General features: G+C 56.4%; 1 protein-coding gene across 1 annotated transcript; it reads right to left on the bottom strand.

Annotated features, from left to right (window-relative positions):
- Positions 1-486: 486 nt before the first annotated feature.
- Positions 487-16,883, bottom strand: CYGB (cytoglobin). The gene is made up of 3 exons (XM_048323526.1): positions 16,362-16,883; positions 5,916-6,147; positions 487-5,234 (listed from the first exon to the last, which is right to left on the bottom strand). Exons 1-3 carry the CDS (start codon positions 16,502-16,504, stop codon positions 5,070-5,072), a joined length of 540 nt encoding a protein of 179 aa, XP_048179483.1. The 5' UTR covers positions 16,505-16,883; the 3' UTR covers positions 487-5,069.
- Positions 16,884-18,191: the final 1,308 nt, after the last annotated feature.

Below are 18,191 nucleotides of genomic sequence, written 5' to 3' on the forward strand. Positions count from 1 at the left end.
CCCCACAGCGTGATCCAGCCTCAGCGAGAGGCTCAGGAGGAGCCGCCAGGGACTGAGACGTGGAAAACTGGGCTGCTGCTGCTCAGGCAGCTGTTTGTTATTTTTACAGGCTGGGAACAGTCTCACAGTCCTTGGTGGTCGTGGCTGCTGCATGCTGTGGCCATCAGCAAGTATTTTGGACTGCTTGGACTGCCAAAAGCACAGGAATAGCTCCTGCTCCAAGGAGAGCCCCTGCTGGTTTGTACAACATACCTGGAAGCCAAGTGAAGAGCCTGGAGGAGGGGCAGACCCTTCCCTCCCCACCTGAGTGCACTGCTAATATGCCTCCAGCCACCTCTACCACCCTTGGTGGGCACATCCCCTCCCTTTGCTGCTGCTTTCCAGCCAAAAAGCTCCCTCAGAGTGAGCAGGAACCCCCAGGGGCAGCCCCCTGACACCCCTTCACCTCGTAGCCACCGCATCAGAAAGAAACCAAGCAGAGCGGGAGGGGGTTTGATTGATTTATCCACTGAAGATACAAGTTTCAGTTTAATAACACCATTTTGTCCGGTTACAAACATACTAAAAACCTACAAAAAGAAAAACAAGTTACACCCATATACACGGAACGCAGGTATAAAACCAGCACGGAAGCACCGAGGAACACGAACATGAACAGGATCCGCAGCAGGAACAGGAAAGACACGGAGTTACATCAGACTGCGCCAGCTCACGTCTGTGGGTCACGCTGGGACTGGTTCAGACATACTAACAATTAGAGACAACTTCAGCTGTGGAAAATAATTAGCGCCGCAGCCCGGCAAAGAGGTCAGAGCCAGGCGGGTGGTTTTGTCCCTCCCTTTCCCTAAGTTGGTCCAAGGTCAGTGCATGGGTTTCCCTTTTCTCCCTCTGTCTGGCATCGATGGTGCTGGCCCCGAGCAGCCCTCGCTCCGACGTCCCCGCGCCAGGGCAGCTTCCCTACGGCAAGGGGCAGGGAAGGCTGAGCTCTGGCACCAGAGGCCAGCCAGGTGAAATCTGGTCCCCACTGAAGTCACTGGGCATGCTCCAGGGAATGGGGAGATGCTGTGACCTCTTTCCTGGGACAAAGTGGCAGAGATGCGAGAGGATTCCCCAGGGAGAGCTCATGGCTCGGCTGCCTCGGGGATTTGTCACCCCCCAAGAGAAGATGAGGTTGGTGGCATAAGGCCCATAAGGGTCCTGGTGGTGCTGGGGGGTCTCTCTAGCTAGGTGTCTGCAGAGCTAAACCTGCCATGAATGTTGGGCATAGGAGAGGGAGATGGGGTGGGTGGGAGGGATCCATGCCCCATCCCAACCCAGTGCTTCCCATTCCCTCCAGCGCTCAACTCCCTCTGACCAAATGTTGAGCTTCAGGGGAGGGGACAAGAGTTGGTTGACATGAGCGAGTGCTGCCAAAGAGAGCCAGGACGAGGTGCTCAAGGGGGACCCTGCTCCAGGGACGCTAAATCCCCCCCTCACTCAGCATTTCTCTACCTCTGGCAGGGGGCACAAAGGCTTTCCCACCTGGATCACAGCTCCAAGCCCAGCCCTTGATGATAGTACCAAGGTGCTGGCTGAGCCAGGGGTTGGCTGGAGCTGGGGGACACAGGGAACCTCCACAGGGCAGGAGAGAGACCAACTGGCCCCCAACATGTGCTGGCATCATGCCCTGACCCCCATCTTCTCACCCATGAATCTTGGGGAAAAGACTTTGCAAGTTGATCCCTACCTGCCACCACCAAGGAGAGCAGAGCTCAGCCCAAAGTGCCCTTAGCTCAGCCTGAATGCGCCAGGAAGTGAAAGGTCAAGCCCCAGAGAGCAAAACCTGAACAAAACGGGGATAAAGGGGCCCCCAGTTGGCTGTGGTGGGATCAGGGGGGAGCAATGGGCTGGCAGCGACAGGGAATGGCTGTGCATGGATGTGTGTGTGCCGGGGAGCCGCGCACAGAGCCAGGACACAGCCCCCCCCTTCCTGCTCTTCCACATGGCATTTATCAGCCCTGTCACTCTGGAATGGTACTTTTTCCTTATTCTGTTGATCTTCATCTCTCCCCAGATGAGAATGTTCCTGGATTTAAGCAATGCCTCCTCAGCTGCGGGCGGCAAAGAGGGGGCGTTCGCTTTATCTCCATCTCCTCCCCTCCCGAGCTTTGCCCTGGCCACCCTCCTGCTTCATGTTACTTCCTACGAAGCTGATAAAAATAAACTTGTTTTTGTTTGCATCTACTGGACTGGCCTGCAATTTGGCTGATGGGGAGCGGAGGGCGCTCCTCGAGGGACAGCAGCTGCACACATCTGGATGTGCTTTAGGAAAAAGTGCCTGGAAAAAACCCCAAGCCCAGCACACGCACGCGTGGGCGCACGAGGCCGCGGGTCAGCTTTTTCTAGGGATGTAAAAAAAGAAAGGAGAAACCAAGTGCCATTTAAAGGGGAGGTGGGGGGACCTGGCTGCTGCTGCTCCCCAAAAGCCAAGGCACACGGGTAGGTCGGGTAGGAACACGGAGAATTTCCAGGCGCTCCAAAGTGGCTTCTCTGCAGACTGGGAGCCCAGTTTTGGTTGTGGGAAGGGAGGGGAAGGGTTTGCGCTGCAAAAATAAAATTCCCACCTGGAGATTATTAACCGCAAAGGTTTATGTGCAAATTTTGTCTAAAGATGAAACATCCCTGTACGGAAACAGCCCTGGCCCAGCATCCGCAGAGCACAGGGAGTACGTGAACTCATCAGAAATATGTGCTGCTGGCCTCAAGGCCTTGGCAGGAGTCAGCAAAGCTGTGCTCCAGAGAGTCCCGTGATGTGCACACACAAATATCATCTAACAGTCTTGATCCAAGTGATCCCTCTCCAGTCCTGCACTGGAGGGAAGTCAATGGCTGAACAGGTTTTCCCCATCCATCCCTGCCCTGGGCAGCAGCAGCTGTTTGAGGGATGCCTCCACTGACACTCGAGGGACGAGCAGCTGCTCTGACACTCCAGTGTGAGCTGGAGGCAGCAGCTGCTGGCACCTTCGCCAGTGCAGGCTGGTGGGCTGAATTTTGGGGGTGCTGACTCTAACTGACAGCCCACCCCATGAGCAAAGCAGCATCACTTGTCACCCTGTGCCTGTCCCTTCCTTTTACAGCCCCTGGATCTTGCATGCTGCCATGCCAAGGACAGCTGCGCCCGAGCTGTTATTGCCACCCAGCTCTCCATGGATGCCCAGGACGTGCCTTTGCTCCAGGCTCCATTGCTCCTCTCCATCAGTGGTAGTGTGGGATGTAGGAAGGAAAGAACTGCAAGGCCAGAGTGGCTGTAGTGACATTATTGGAGTCCTGGGGCTATTTTGAGACACAATAAACCTGTCCCTGGGGATGATTAAAAGCACAGGTGAGCAAAGCAGGAGTTTCTGTCTGTCTGTCTGCTCTGGGGGAGGGAGGTCAGCCTGGGGGAGTGGCTGCTGCCCCCTCCAGCTGTGTCCCCACAGTGAGGGGATGTCCCCAAGGCAGCTGTGGGGATCCCAGTTGGAACTGTGGGCTGGTTGCCTGTCCAGCTGGCATCCAGGAGAGGAGCTGGTCTCTCTCAGGGAGCTGCCAGCTCTCCAGGACAGCAGTGGAGCGAGGCCAGAGGAAATCTCAGAAGGGAACCCTCCTCCCACTTCAACAGATAACATTGCCCTTAATGCTAGAGCTCTAAAAATAGCAGAGGCCTTTAGGGAAATATTGGGTGGCAAGGATTCCAAAGCTTCCCAGCACATCTGACATTTCATCCTCAGCCCTTGCCCAATCAGTTCCCAGAAATCTTATAAATCCAACCACATGTGGGCAGGAGGCAACGGGGCTGCTCCTCCTCCGTTTTCCATAAATGCAGGGAAAACTGAGGCACAAACCAGGCAGACTCACCCAGAAGTTCAGGAGGAGTCGGTGTTAGAGGCGGAATGAGTGCTCCAAGCCCTGCAGCCACGTTTTGGGGGGTGTGGGAGAAGCCTTTGTCAGGCACAGGCAGGAGCACTGCTGTCCCTGGGAGGGACACAGCTCCTGCAGGGGCTGATTTCTACCAGGCACTTTATTCAGAGGAACCCAGTTTCACCACGAGGGCAAGAATCTGCTCTGTACAAGGTATTTATTAATTTTAACAGAGAAGGGACCTTTCCTCACACCCAGAAATCCCTCCTAATATGTCCATGCCATCTTTCCCCCTCCTGGTCACAGCCTGATCCCCCTTCTCACTGAGAGGGCAGAGCTGGACAGACAGACCTCCACACACCAGCTGCCAGGGCAGTGGCACATCGTGTGCCACCCAAGCCCATCCTCAGGGAGCTGAAGGGCAGTGGGTGGACTCACCAGCTCCCCACGTATGGCACAGGCATCCCACCTACACACCATGCCCCGAGCCACGAGGGGAGGCAGCCCAAAGGTGTCCCCCTCCTTCCCACTCTCTCGTGCTGTGGGAGCACGTCCCTCCCACCCCAGGAGGGTTTGCAGCAGCCAGCCAAGGACAGGGACTGTGGGTGACAGGAGAGGCGAGGGCTGCTGCCCACCTGGAGCACAGGGTGATGGGCACCCAGAGTGGCTCTGGCTGCCGGCCCTGCCACGTGCCCGGTGATAGAGAAAGTGCAAAGCAAAGCATTCTCGGTGCCAGTCGGAGGTCTCCATGTATGCCCCCAAAAACCAGGTTTACCCAGGGGCTTTGCATGGAAAATGAGGGTTGTGTTGTTCGGCAGTGAACAGGGCAGCAGCACTTGTGCAAGGGACTTTGAGATGGTGCAGGTGAGGTGCAGGGTTTGGGAGGTGGTGATGGACGGGCCAGGACAGGAAGATGGAGCCAACAACCAACGCTCTCCCCTCGCCCTCTGCATCCCCTTCCAGCATCCCCTGCAACTGCTTCACCCCAACCCACCCACACCCTTCATGGTTCTGTGGTTTTTTGGCTTAGTTAGTTTGTTTTTAAACCCCATGGAGATCAAATTGTGACTTGGCAGCTGACAGAACTGGCCCTACCGGGCTCCCCAAACTGAGCAAAGATCTTGAGAAGAGACCAGAGTGAAGTCCTGGGGTGAGCGAAGCCCTCCCTGCCCCTCTCGTGGCCCCCTGGGCGCTCACAGGGTGGCAGTGGGGTACTGAGCCCAGCCCACCTCCTTGTAGGCCGCCGTCACGTGGGTGTAGATGAGGGTCTTCATCTTGGTCCAGGCTCCGTGTGCCTCCGGGGTGAAGTCGTTGGGGTATTCCTCAGCAATGACCTCCAGCATGACACCAGTGAGTTTCTGGGGGGGAGGCAGACAGCCAGCAAGGGGTTAGTAACTCTCCAGGGAGCTGCTCACAGCAAATTTAGCTTTTTCCTACAGAAACACTTGAGTCCTGCTGCTGTCTGTAGGACACAGATATCCTGGAGGTCTGTTGACACCCCTGGGAGCAGACAGGACAGGTAACCAGCCTGCCCAGGCAGCAAGGCGGAGACCCAGGCCTGAGGAGGGAGCTGCTTGCAGGCTGAAGCATCTCCCCAGTCTGGGCACCTCAATTTATTTACAGAATCACAGAATATTCTGAGTTGGAAGGGACCCATAAGGATCATCAAGTCCAGCTCTTAAGTGAGAGGCCACATGGGGATCAAACCTGCCGTTTTGGTGTTATTAGCTCTAACCAGCTAATTAGCCAACTAATTGAGTCCCTGCTACCACGCTTAATTTCCAAAAGAAGCGGGACACAGCCAGGTGTGTTTCCCTGGGCAGGGGGAGGTACTGGGTGCTCTGGCATTGGCTGTGAGTGGGAACAGTGGTCTCCATGGGACAGTGTCACAGTGGGACACTGCAGCTGTGTGGGGAGCAGTCCCCACATCCAGCCAAGCTTCTCCAGCCAAGGAACAGGCAGCACCAGCTCACCACAGCTCCTCTTCCCCTGCCCTCCTCCTAAAGCAGCCCAAAGATTATTTTGCTCCTATCCCTTACCTTAAAGTAGATGGGCTCCACTTTGTGCTTGAGGGCGTGGGCCTTGCCCACCAGGGCCAGGACAGAGGAGACCTTTTCGGAGTCGTTGAGGTTCTCCACCACGGTGTTGATGGCCCCCATGACCCTCCGAGCGTGCTTGCGCAGCTGCAAGCTCCTCTCCATCTCCAGCGGGTCCTCCATGTGCTTGAACTGGCTGAAGTACTGCTTGGCCGAGGGGAAGTTCACAAAAAACCTTCCAGAAAGAACAGACACGAAATGCCATCAGGAGGGGCAGAGCAGGGTGAGGGGTTAAAGCCAAGCACGGAGGGATGGAGATGCTGGAAGCCACCCCCTGCGTCTCACACAGCCAGGGCTGGTATTCCTATTGAATTCCCCAGGAGCTGCAGCATTCAGCTGTCTGAAAACCAGCAGGTTGATGCCTTTCTCCCAAACCCCATCTGCTACAAGGTCAGCACAGCTGGATATTCATCCACAAAGCAGAGGCAAGGCTAAGTTCTTGATGCCCAGAGATGCCACCCAGGTGTGCCAGATGCTGGATATGTGCCCACATGCATCAAAACATCACATCCTGCCTCAGAGAGCTGGAGATGAGCATGAAAACCTTTCTTTACCCCATTCAGCCTCTCCCTGCCCCTCTTCCTTGGTCCCATGGGCTTTATTTCTGCATGGCGACCCAGAACAGTGTCCCCTTGTCCAGGTTGCCTCCAGCTTTCATGGATCAGCCCCACCAGAGTCTCCAGCAGGACCTAAGGCTATGGCACTACTCATCTGTGACATTTCCCCCAGCACAAGGATACCCCAAACACTCACCAGCCCCTCTGGGGGGCCAGGGGATCCTCTTTTCTGCCAGATTAAATCAACCCCAATGAAATGCAGCTGAAAGAAATGAAGTTGCGATCGCAGCTGATATACTGAGCTCTCCAGGGAGGTGGAGGGCTGGAGGGGGCAGGGAGTGGAAGGGCACAAGGTGACAGGGTACCGGGCTGGAGCCACCAATGCCAACACCACCCATGCCAGCATTGCAGCTGGGGCTGACACCTGAGTCACATTAAACACCCTCTTCCACCTAATTTATGCAGGAGAGAACCACGTCAGCGTTTGTTCCCTGCTTTTGCCCAGCTCCCTCCCTCCTACAGGGCTCTCCCTGGCTCCTGGACTGGTGAAGGATGCTCAGGAGGCAGCAGAGTGCTCCCAGGCTGTCCCCCATCATTCCTGGCTCCAGGCAGACTGCATCCTCCCCTCCCTAACCCCCTTCCCAAGCACCATCCCGGACCACGGGAACCTGAACCCATCCCACCTCTCTCTCCAACCATCACTGCTTGTCTCCAGAACCAGGTGGGATCCTCTTCCCCACTCACCACTCCATGAATAATCGCAATATTGAGTACCAGGCTCCTTCACCAATTTGTTATCCTCCTTTTTCCCCCCTCCCTTCCTTCCCCCGCTCCCTTGGCTTGTGAAAGCTTGGGGGCATTGCCAAGGAAGCGGCGTGAAGCAGCGCCTGGAGTGCACCGCCGCTTCTGTTGCTTCCCCAAGGCATCTGGGATTCATCAGATGGCCCAAAATAGGTTTTGGAGGTGTGAAGAGTGTGCCGAGGAAAGGGTGGGGGAGGAAGGAAGGTGGAAGGGGGGAGATAAGGTGTTGCTTTCAAAACCCAGAGGGGACCCATGACAAAACTCCTCTTGTTGTTGTGCAGCCTCCTCCCCCCCGGCACGGCTTCTCCTGACACATCTGGTCCCTGTCGGGAGAAATCACTCCCAGGCCTGGCTGTCTCCAGCTCCTGCCACCACAGAGATGCTCAGTCCTTCAGCTCAGAGCTGTCAGAGAGGTGCTGGGGGATGGAGCTGGCCAGGGCTGCATGGATAGCATCATTCCCAGGATTTAATTTGTGGCATTTCCCCACAGAAGGGCAAACATTCCAGTCTGGTTTAATGGGACCATTTTTTCCAACGGGACTCAGCATCCCTCTGCCCCCATCCCATCTCCCCCCACCTCTATTCAAGCTGTTGCAGCTCCAGATGCCCAGCAAAGCCCTCCAGCTCCAACAGGGATCATCCTGCTGGGGTCAGAGTTAAGGGTTTTACCATCCCTGCTAGTGGATCTTTCCCCCTAACAGGCATCCCCCCAGGCACTGGGAGCAAGGGATGTCACAGGAAGCAGGACCTGCTGCCCCAGCCAGGGGATGGAGGCTGCCAGCTGCTCCCTGCATGTCTCCACCTCTGAACCTCAAACCACGGGAAGCTCCCTGAAAAGCCGTATTTTATCTCAGCAGAAGGGCAGGATGTCCTGGAGGCATGGGAAATGAGTTGAGAAAAATTCCTGCTCTGAAGCAGGAAGGGAATAGCAAGAGGGAACTGACCTCTGCATCACCAGGAATGCAGCGTGTCCCCAACAAGAGAAGGGCCAAAAGGAGACCCTGAGACCATCACCTCCACCTCTCCCCACTTTTGGCCAGATATGCCAGGAGCAAAGACTGGTTAAACCCCCAAAATACCCCAACCTGGGTGAGACTGGACCAATGAAGGATCCGAGTACTTGGTTTCCAACCTTTCCCTGCTTTGCAGACCCTCAAACTGGCGGCCCCACAGGAGCTGAGCCCAACAGCTTTCCCAAGGGATCTGCCATCAGGACAGCAGCGATGCTGGGGATGGAAAAGAGCAAACCCTCAGCTCAGTCCTGTGTCTGCTGGATTTCCTTGGTGGAGAACTGAAACAGAGGAGCCCAAAACCTCTTTGCTTCAAGCAAACCCATGGATGGCCAGAGACCTGCAGCCACCTCTCCCTGGAGAGCAGCAGGCACATGCAGCAAGAACTTTTACCTGGAGCAAATATTGGAGCTGTCAAACCACAAAGAAGAGGGAAGGAGGCTCACTCAGTGGTAGTTGTTAATAAACAGAGAAGATTAATCTAACACAAAGGTTAAATATAACCAGAGGAAATGAGAAAAAAAAATAAAAGGAATAAAATAACTCAAACAACAGTGAGTTAGAAGAGGTGTTGGTTGGGGTTTTTCCATCTACAGATAATTTTGAGAGTTCAAACCTCTCGGGCTCTGGAATTTTTTTGGATCATTATGCGCGCGTGTGTGGTTTAGGCTCTTTTTCTCCATCAGAGTCATTAAAAGATGATATTTACCATTGCATATCACACAAAATGATGATTGATAGGAACCAGATGCCTGCACACCGATCTCATTAAATTTCTTTTTAAGCGATTCCATTCTGCACCCGCTAATTTGTACTCTGCCAGCTACATCTGGACCCAGCGGACAGGATGTCAGGATTGCTTTTCCTCTCTCTTTTGCCCTTGTAACAACTTTAAGGACACAACCATTCCCAGCAGCAGAGCCAAAGGAAATAATTAAGGTGCAAACCCACTGCAGTTACTGGAAACCTGTTTTCTGTTAAGGAGGAGTGGCTCCTCCATCTTCCCCACCTTCCTCCCTCTCCCCAGAGCAAATCCTGCATGGAGGAAATCTCCAAACCCAGCCACCTCCTTGCCTCCCCAGCTGGAAAGAGGACACCTGGATGCTGCTTGGTCCTCCTGAGCATCTAAACCCTTGATACTTCACCTACCTTGTTTGCAAACCATGGGGTGAAAGTACTCCTGAACCCTCAGATCTGCTGGGAAGCTTCAGCTGAACCCCAGCCAGCACTTGGAGCCTGCTTTTTTCTAGGTTTCCACAGAACCAGTTAGGTTGGAAGAGGCCTTTAAGATCACCAGGTCCAGCTCTTAACCCAGCACTGCCAAGCCCACCACTAAAACACGTCCCCAAGTGCCACATCTACACATCTCTTCAATCCCTCCAGGGTTGGTGACTCAACCTACCAATGCTTTCATGTTTTCTCTCGCCTCGTCCCTCTACGTGGGAGAAACTCTAAGGCAGCCTGGAGCCTCTCCGTGTCCCTTTTCAAACCTCTCCTTCCAACTCCTCTCTGCTCGGGTGCCTACAAAGCAGCTGATAATGGGTAGGCAGGTGGTGTGTGATGCTGCTATTTATTATGTCGAGGGCTGTCTCACCGCTTCGCCTGCACGTTCCCCCTGCTCCTCCCAGACACCTGTAGCCCATCATCCCCTTTTCAGGCTGGGGAAAGGCTCTGGGTGCTGCCTGGGTGTTTACCCAGCCCAGGGCGAGGAAGGTCTCAGCCGTGTCAGTGCCACAGCTCAGCAAGACGGGAAAAGGCAAACCTAATGAGCAAGAAGAGGATTGTGCCTGCCTGCTCCAGTGTCCTGTCTCTGAAAGCTCCTGGACAGGTGGAGATGGTGGTGGGCAACATCTCCAGCTCCCTCATAGGAGGGCTGGAGGGAAAAGGGCCGAGGCCCCCATCCACACACTAATGCTAAATTCAAGTTCTTCTACAGCCGAGAGAAACGTGGAGCTGGCCTTCCTCCAGGTGAAGCCTGCACCCCGCTGCAAAGCCTTGGGAGCAGAATCCAGCACAACACAGAACCGTGCTTGGAGACTGTAATGCCCCAAGGCAGAGGGACCAGGACACCCCAGTGAGGCTGGGAGTGGATTCAGCAGCAAAGATTCCACCAAATACATTTGGACATGAGCTAGAAACCCCCAGGGGCATCTGCTGCTCGCTCCTGTGTGCACAGCTCACTCCTCCAAGTCCTCACTGCTGGTGTTTTCCCCAAGCACATGTGTGGGTTCAGCTCAAAGGCTTTTGGCTGCATGGATGAACCCTTAGGGTAGGGGTAAGGACAGCTGTCATCAGAGAAGTGAATTAACAGCGCCCAAGTGGCTTTCCCAAATGTCTCTGGATACCTACCTCCCCTGGAGTTGGAAGAAGACCCCTGGTTGGGTAGAGAGGTGGGTAACACACATCCACAAGGATGCAGCCCATGTTCCACTAAAACGGAGAACCTCTGTGTTGCTGGTGTCCACCACCACCACCCCCTCTCCCATCCAACGCTTCCACGGCGATTTCCAGCAGCCCCGACTCAGCCCTGCCTGTGCTTGGGCAGGATCGCCAGCCAGCCCAGCCTGCATTCTGCGTTCCCCAGGCACCCTCAGCGCCTGCCAGCCTTGCCAGGGCTATCCTGACATTTCCCTGCCGTTAATGAGCCCTGAAGCTGCACAGGCGAGCGCTCGCCGAGCCGCGTCCGGGCGCGGCCCCGCTCCGCCGCCGCAGCCCCATTAACGGGGCGGGCTGGCAGAGCCGAGACCGGGCCCTCGCCGCCGGCTCTGGAGGAGGGATCATCACGGCTGGAACTGACCCATCCTTAGCCACAGCCAGAGAAACTGGCCGGGGAAACTGCTCGCCCTCTGTGTCTTTCCTTGCCGTGGTCACCTTGGATGTCCTTGCCGCTCTCGGGGTGTTGAGTGGGATTTTTCTATCCCCACGTGGCTTGCAAGTGATGCAAGGGCAGCACGGGGACAGGGGACACGGGAAAGGCTGTTCTCTGGACATCCCAAGAGCTGCTGGCAGCCCCGAGGTCGTGGTTGGTACGGGGTGTGCCACAGGGATCCCCACACAGCTGCCTTGGCCATGAAGAAGCCAAACGGGCTGGTCCCGGGAGCTGTGACCAGTGAGACAATGCAGCCGTAGGAGAAGGGGCTGTTTGAGACTGAGCTTACTAAACCCTCACTCGCCCCCTCACTGCTCATGGAGAGGTTGTTAGGTTGGGAAATGTCCCTTATGTGTGCCTGTGCCAGCAGAGCAGAGCCCTGCTGCTCTCTGGCTCTCCTTGTCCCCAGAAAGAACGTCTCCCCAGCTTGACCACAACCATTCACGAGCATGGAACAAACCGTGGGACAGGGACTCTGCTGCCAGTCTTTTCAGGGGGCCCTTTTCAAAGAGAGATATTGCATCTCTCTGAGCCACTTTGCCCTGAAATGTGTCCTTCACCAGGCAGCAACGGAGCCTTTCCCTATGGACACCTCTGCAAAACACATTGGCTTTGGGGCTAGCTGCAAAATCACTTCTTTAAATGCCATTTTTGGGTAGATTCAGCCCATACTTTTTCGATTCAGCTGAAAAAAAAAGGGTTTCTGCATTGCCAGACTCATTACTCAGATTTTTTGCTATTTTAACCTAGAACTCACAATAACGTCTGGCATCCAAGGAGTGCTTTCATATTTTAAAGCTCTTTGCAAACTGTCTGAATCCAGGTGTGTTTGCTCAGACTAAGCAGCTGTCGAAATCCAGGGGCCTGATCCTGCATTGGCAAACCTTTTGCTTCCCCTCCTACATCTCTTGAGGGGGAAAGAGCACACCAGGAGTGATGGAGAAGGCGGAAATTTGGAAAGCTGATGGATCTGAAGTGCAGACGGAGTGAACGGTGGTGAAGCCCTGTGGAGGTGGCACAGCCTGTGGTGGCTGAGCCAGGTTGCGTTGCCTGCACTTGGCACAGCATTAACATTTGGTGCAGGTTCTCCTGGGGTCTAACAGAAGCTATCCCTGGGTTTTATCCCCTGGTGGGATCCATAAAGTTTTGTGGTCCCACATCTGTGCCTGTGGTACGTGTGTGTGGGTGTGGGAGCGAGCGCGTGCGCCGGCCAGGACAGGCTGTGTTTTTAGCCCTGGTGTCCTGGGCTTAGTCGGGATCTGCAAAGGATTTGAGAGTCCCAAGCCCCCTCTGGGTGCTCTCAGCCCCTGGGTGCTGCGGAGGGCTGGGCCAGCCCCGGGTGTTCGCATCTCCCAGCCCTGTCTCGGAGTGTTGCCAATGAACTGTTGGAAGGGGAAAAGGGAGATCTTGGGGAGGGAGGGCCATGAGCTGGAGGGGCTCCTGCACTGTACAGCGAGGGCTAGTGCAGGTTCTGAAGGTTGCCCTGCTCCCCTGGCTCACCTGAGCTCCCTGCTGTGAGCTCTGTGCTGAGGGAGGGTTCAAAAAGTACTCATTCCTAAATAACAGATGGGGAAACTGAGGCGCAGCAATGAGCCTGGGTGTCATGGGGAGGCTACGGAAGAGCTTCAGCCCAGGGCTCCCAGCTGGCCCACTTGGGAACCACTCAGCCAGGAGGCACAGCCCCCTGCGAGCAGCTCCAGACTCCAGCTCCAGCCCCAACTCCTGCTCCAGCTCCAGCAAGGGTTAAGGCAGCTGTGAGATGGAGCCTGCAGAGGCCCCTGAGCTCCCGAGGAGGAAGATGAGCGTGGCGAGGAGACTGCTTCCTCCGGGGCGAAGCTCCCCACCGAGGAAATTGTCAATTAGCGACATAGTTTCAACCACAGAGCGCAGATTCCCAGGATCCGGTGGCTGCTCAGCCGTTGTCCCCATTATCCGTGTTTGTGTCCCCCGGGGTCCCAGAGCCCTGTGAGAACAGGGACCCATCGTGCCAGGGCAGGACCCCAGGGGCTTGCTGTGGGTTCAAGCACCAGCAGCAGCCACGAGGGATGGGAACGTGATGCCCAGCTCTGTGCCTCAGTTTCCCCATCTGCAAAGCATGGAAAGGCTGGGAATGGAGGGGTGGGGTGCTCGTTAGGGGCAGAGGGAGCTGGGCTGGGTTCCTGCAGGTTGGCAGCACTGCAGACCCCTCATCACTGCCTTTTGGGGGGCAGTGCTGCCTCCCTGCCTCCACCCTGGATCAGGCCCCAGATTCATTTCAGAAGTGCTGCAACCCCCCAGCCCTTCCCACATGGGAAAAAGTAATTCCGTGCCCTCAGCAGCTCTGAAGGGATGGAGGGGGGATGGAGCAGGCAAGCAGGGAGAGACCCTCTGCCACCAGACACAGCTGAGTGCCTGGTCACAACCCCGACCAGAGAAGTGCTGACAGATTTACCTGCTCTCACCACTCTGCCTGTGGGGGTTGCATCAAAGGGGGTCCACAGCCACACATCTCCCTTCCTTCTCCCTGGCCACACCTGTGCAAACCCCTTTCTGCCTCAGTTTCCCCAGCTAGGTGAGCAAGAACACCAGGCGGGCACTAGTGAGGCAGAGGCTGACTGGGGCAGCTCCCAGCCCCCGGCACGTTGTCTGCGTGCCCACCCAAAATGTGCTGGGCGGGTCACCCCGCACCGACCCCACCGGCAGCCGCCCACTGCCCCCTCCCCATCCCCGACCTCTGGAGCTGCTGAATCATGTCTTGGGAAGTGGCTGCCGCCGGCCCGGGCTCCCGGCCGCCTCCACGCATGACCCACTTCTCCCGGCGGCTGCTGCCAGCTGCGAGCGCAGCTGGGAGAGCGGCAGCGCCGGTGCTCCAGCCCCGGCCAGGGCTGCCCTGCTTTCCTCCGGCACGTGCTTCCCCAGGGAGCTCAGGTGCAGCTCAAAGCTCACAGCGGGGCTCAGGGCAGCGGCACAAAGCCCTCTTTGGGGACAGGGTTTGTGACCGGGGGACAGCTGTGCCATGCGGGTGCAGGGGAATGTGCTGCTCCAAGAGGTGCTGCTGGAGGGGATGGTACCTCTCCCAAATTGCATCACTATCCCCAGGGACATGCACCGAAAGGCCAGACCTCACTTTAAGCGTCCCAGGGAAGCTCTGGCTGAGGGAGCAGGTGGTGGGTTTAGCTGGGATGTGCCAGGGCGCGTGCCATGACTAAGGATGAAAAGGTTCCCAAGGAGCCAGGGTTCACCCTAGCAGGCAGCTCTGTCCTGCTCTGTTGTCACAGCAGGAGAAAACCTTCACCACAGTGCCACAACTCTGCCTGGATAAAAAAAATCCCAAACTGGACCAAAAACTTCTACTGGGAAAGTTTGAGTTGGGACCAGAGCTCGGCCACACAGTCCCCGTTGCCACACCTCAATGCCCCTCAGGCCCAGCCCTGCTCTGAGCTCCATGGGGGCTCCAAAGGCAATGAGCTGCCTGGGTGAATCCCCCATGGCATTGCCATGAGTCCGTCGGTGCCAGCAGTGGGCACACAGCCACTCTCCTTGTGTCTGTGGGCAGTGGGCACCTGGCAGTGCCGGCAGATGGGGCCATGGCCTGATCCGGGTGCTGGGCAAGGGGCTGGCCATGCGTGGCTGGTGGCCAAACCCCGAGCTGAACCTCATGGGATGGGGCTAAGGGGGATTTTGTAACCTCCAGATCCCTGCCAAACTCAGTCCAGGTAGGTTTGGTGTCCCCAGCCCCAGGGCTGTCACACCTCCTGACTGCCCTGGTTGGCTACACGGGGTGGGGGCCATGGGAGAACGGGCTCGGCCATCATCTGGCTCTGAGAGAAGGAAATGTTTGTGAACGATGTGGAGAGGGGGGGTCAAATGTCATTTTGGAATCTGCAAGGGGGTCTTGGTGAGAAAATCCCATTGCAGTGCTGGCAGCGAGCCTGGAGGGGAACTGGCTCTGCTCATGGTGATGTCCAGGGAGGCTCTGCTCCCTGCATACCCTGTGGGCTCGGGGCTTTAGCTTAGTCTGTTGGAAAACTTTCAGATGATTATTAATAAACAGCACATCCATCCAAGGGGTTCCCTGCGCACCCACAGTCCCCTGCTGCAGGAGGAAACTGGAAGGACACAACCCAGTCTCTGGCCTCCCACCTGGGGTGCCCGGTGTTTGGTCCAGGTGGGAGTCTGACCAGGGACATCCCAGCATTACTGACCCCAGCGATGAGTGGTGTGACTCTCTGGACAGCACCTTTGCTGTTTGCCAGTAGATCATTGAGGCCATCTCACCTGCTCCTCTCCTTGCCCTGCCCGTCCTCCCATCCCTTCTCAAACAAGGAAACGGCCTGTTTGTGCCATACCCCACCGATACCCCAAACTCCCAGTGGCAGTGGGACCCTGTGGGATTTCCACTCGGCGCTTTCCCGGTCTACCTGGACATGGCTGTACTCCCAGACAACACAAAACCCCCCACCTGCGTCTGCTCCTCACCTCCAGAGCATCTCCCCTGCTCTGGTTGCAGGTGCAGAGCTTCGAGCTGCTGTCTGTGCCCCATGGCCATCGGGAGATGCTCTGCACCCCCTTCCCGGGGCTGCTGGCTCCCTGTCCCCCACTGCCCCCTCTCCCGCCCGTGCCCCCCACAGCCCCCTTCCACCGCCAACTTCAGCGCTCTCCTTCCCGCCGACGCTGCCGCCGGAGGGACAGATGGTGCCCTCGGAGACACACCTGCTTGGGTTTTATCTTGGCTCCCAACTTGCATTATTTCACCCGCCAGCCTGCTACGTACCCGTGCCATCCGCACGCCGCTCCCTGGGGTGGGGGGGGCAAAAACCCCAGATCCCCAACCCACCCGCAGCCGGGGCTGAGCTCCCCCCGCCTCCGCCGCCCCCCCAGCCCCGGCCGCAGGTTAAGGTGACCTTTGCATGGAAGCAGCGTCCCCCAAAGTCCCCGGCAAGGCTCCCCCCGCTCCCCCCGCCGCTGCCACCCGGGCTCAAAGGTGTGGGAATCCGAGGAGCGCTGTGAATCCCTGCTCCCAGGCAGCAAATACACCCAGCCAGCTCCCCACTCGCTGTCATTCATCTCCACTCAGTTCTATATATTGTTCTGCCTCTTTCTCAGCTATAAAGAGATTCAGTTGCATTTGCTGCTTCTTTTTTTTTTTTTTTTTGGTATGTTTTTCAAATACCTGATGAGTATGGAGACCCCAACGTCCTCGCAGTTTGCATATACTCTGCTCCATATCTCTTGAATAACCTTTTTTTCTGCGTCTGAAATCTCTTCACTTCTTTCCCATCTCTCAATCTCCATTTCTCCCTGGACTTTCTCCATGAAAAACAGCCGGCAGGATCCTCCGGGAAGCCAGGAGGAGATAAAGAGAGATGTGTGTTAGCGGGTATATCCTGCGAGAGGAGACAAGGTGTTTGCTCGGCGGCTCTGCGACGTGTGGATGTGGATGGATGTGTGTGTGTGCGTGTGTGTGAGTGCAGCTGCCTGTCGGCGTGTTTAGATATTGAATTTAAAAAATATCCCGGAGGAAGGATGCGTGCGATTAGATTTGAGATCTCCTAGTGCTGTCCATGGCTGTAGTTAGCTTCAGCTCGCCTCGAATATGTGTGGCTGACTGACGAGGAACTGCCTAAAAGTAAAATATTCAAAGGCATTGCAAGACCAGCCTCTTCACCAATGTGTGAACGTGAGCTCACTTTCTCCCTCTCTCCTCCTCTCTCCCACTCCTCCCTCCTTTCCTTTTTTTTTTTTTTTTTTTTTCTCCCCGAAAGAGGGAGGGATGAGAGAGATGTTCTGGGCAACATCAGGACGGTGCTGGCGGGGGGAGGTAGTGCTTCAAGTTTTTTTTTCCAGCCCTTTGTAAACAGCTCAGAGGAAATTCAGAATCCAGAGTGCTGAGTTAAAGTTAGCCCAACCGCTGGCTGTGCCGAGTTCTGCCCCGGCTCTCCTCTTTGCGCTCCCTGATTTTGCAGGAGGTGCTGTTTGGAAGGACAGACCCTCGCTCATCTCCAATTCTCGGGCTGCAGAGACAGTCGGGGTCGAGAGGGGAGCACGAGGCACCCCCACTGCGAGGATCCCTCTGCCCCCCAAAAGAGATCAGGGTCTGTCCCACGGGGACTTTTTAATGCTGAGAATTTGCTCTCCCTTCTTGTGGCAGGACCCGGCTGAAAGGGATCCCGAGTTAAGGCACTCGTGAAATGAAGGTATCATTGTCACTCCGCGATTGCATCGCTGCTGGCAGCGCCTTGGCAAGGGAAAACACCTCCTCTCCAGGCTTCCCGCCGCCTTCGTGGGTGTGCTTTTGGGGCTGGTTTTTACCTAAATGCCATTCCCAGCTCCCTGACAATCCGGCATGTTAAACCCACAGCGCGGTCCATTTGCACGGAGAGCAGGAAAATCCTCCGGAGCCGTGTAATAACCGCGAGTCCCCCAGAGGGGGATCGGAGACAAGCGAAGCAGCGGCTGTGCCCCGCCGCCTCCCGCAGCCGCTGCGCACCCCGGCAGGGCGGACGGGCAGACAGACGGACAGACGGACAGACGGGCTGCGGGTGCCGCTCTGACGGCCTGGGGGGCGGCTGCGCCCCTGGAGGGGCTGGAGCTTTGTTACTGCAGAGCTGTCGAGGCTTTTTGCTGTGTTTCTCCTCCAAACCAGCCTCGGCCACCTCCCCGTTAGCAGCCGCCAGACTGGTGGTGTCAGCAAATTTGCTCTTGCGGAGCTAATGAGAGCTGGTGGAGAACAGGCTGCCCACAGATCCCCCACTGTGGGTCCCCCAGGGAATATGTGCTGGGACACACCGGGAGCCCCACGGATCCATGAACCCCTGAGCTCGAGTGCAAAGCTCAGCTGCGAGCTTCTGAACCCACCAGAGTGACAACAGAGCAGTGCGGCCAGCCTGACCTGGCCAGAGGTCAGGAATTGTTCAGTAACACCGCCAGCAGCTGCTGAATCATCAGATTTTCACCAAATTGGTGGAAATTGGATTTACTTTGTGTCCATTAGCCACTGGGA

Source organism: Corvus hawaiiensis, chromosome 19 (genome assembly GCF_020740725.1).
Source record: "Corvus hawaiiensis isolate bCorHaw1 chromosome 19, bCorHaw1.pri.cur, whole genome shotgun sequence".
Lineage (NCBI taxonomy): Eukaryota > Metazoa > Chordata > Aves > Passeriformes > Corvidae > Corvus > Corvus hawaiiensis.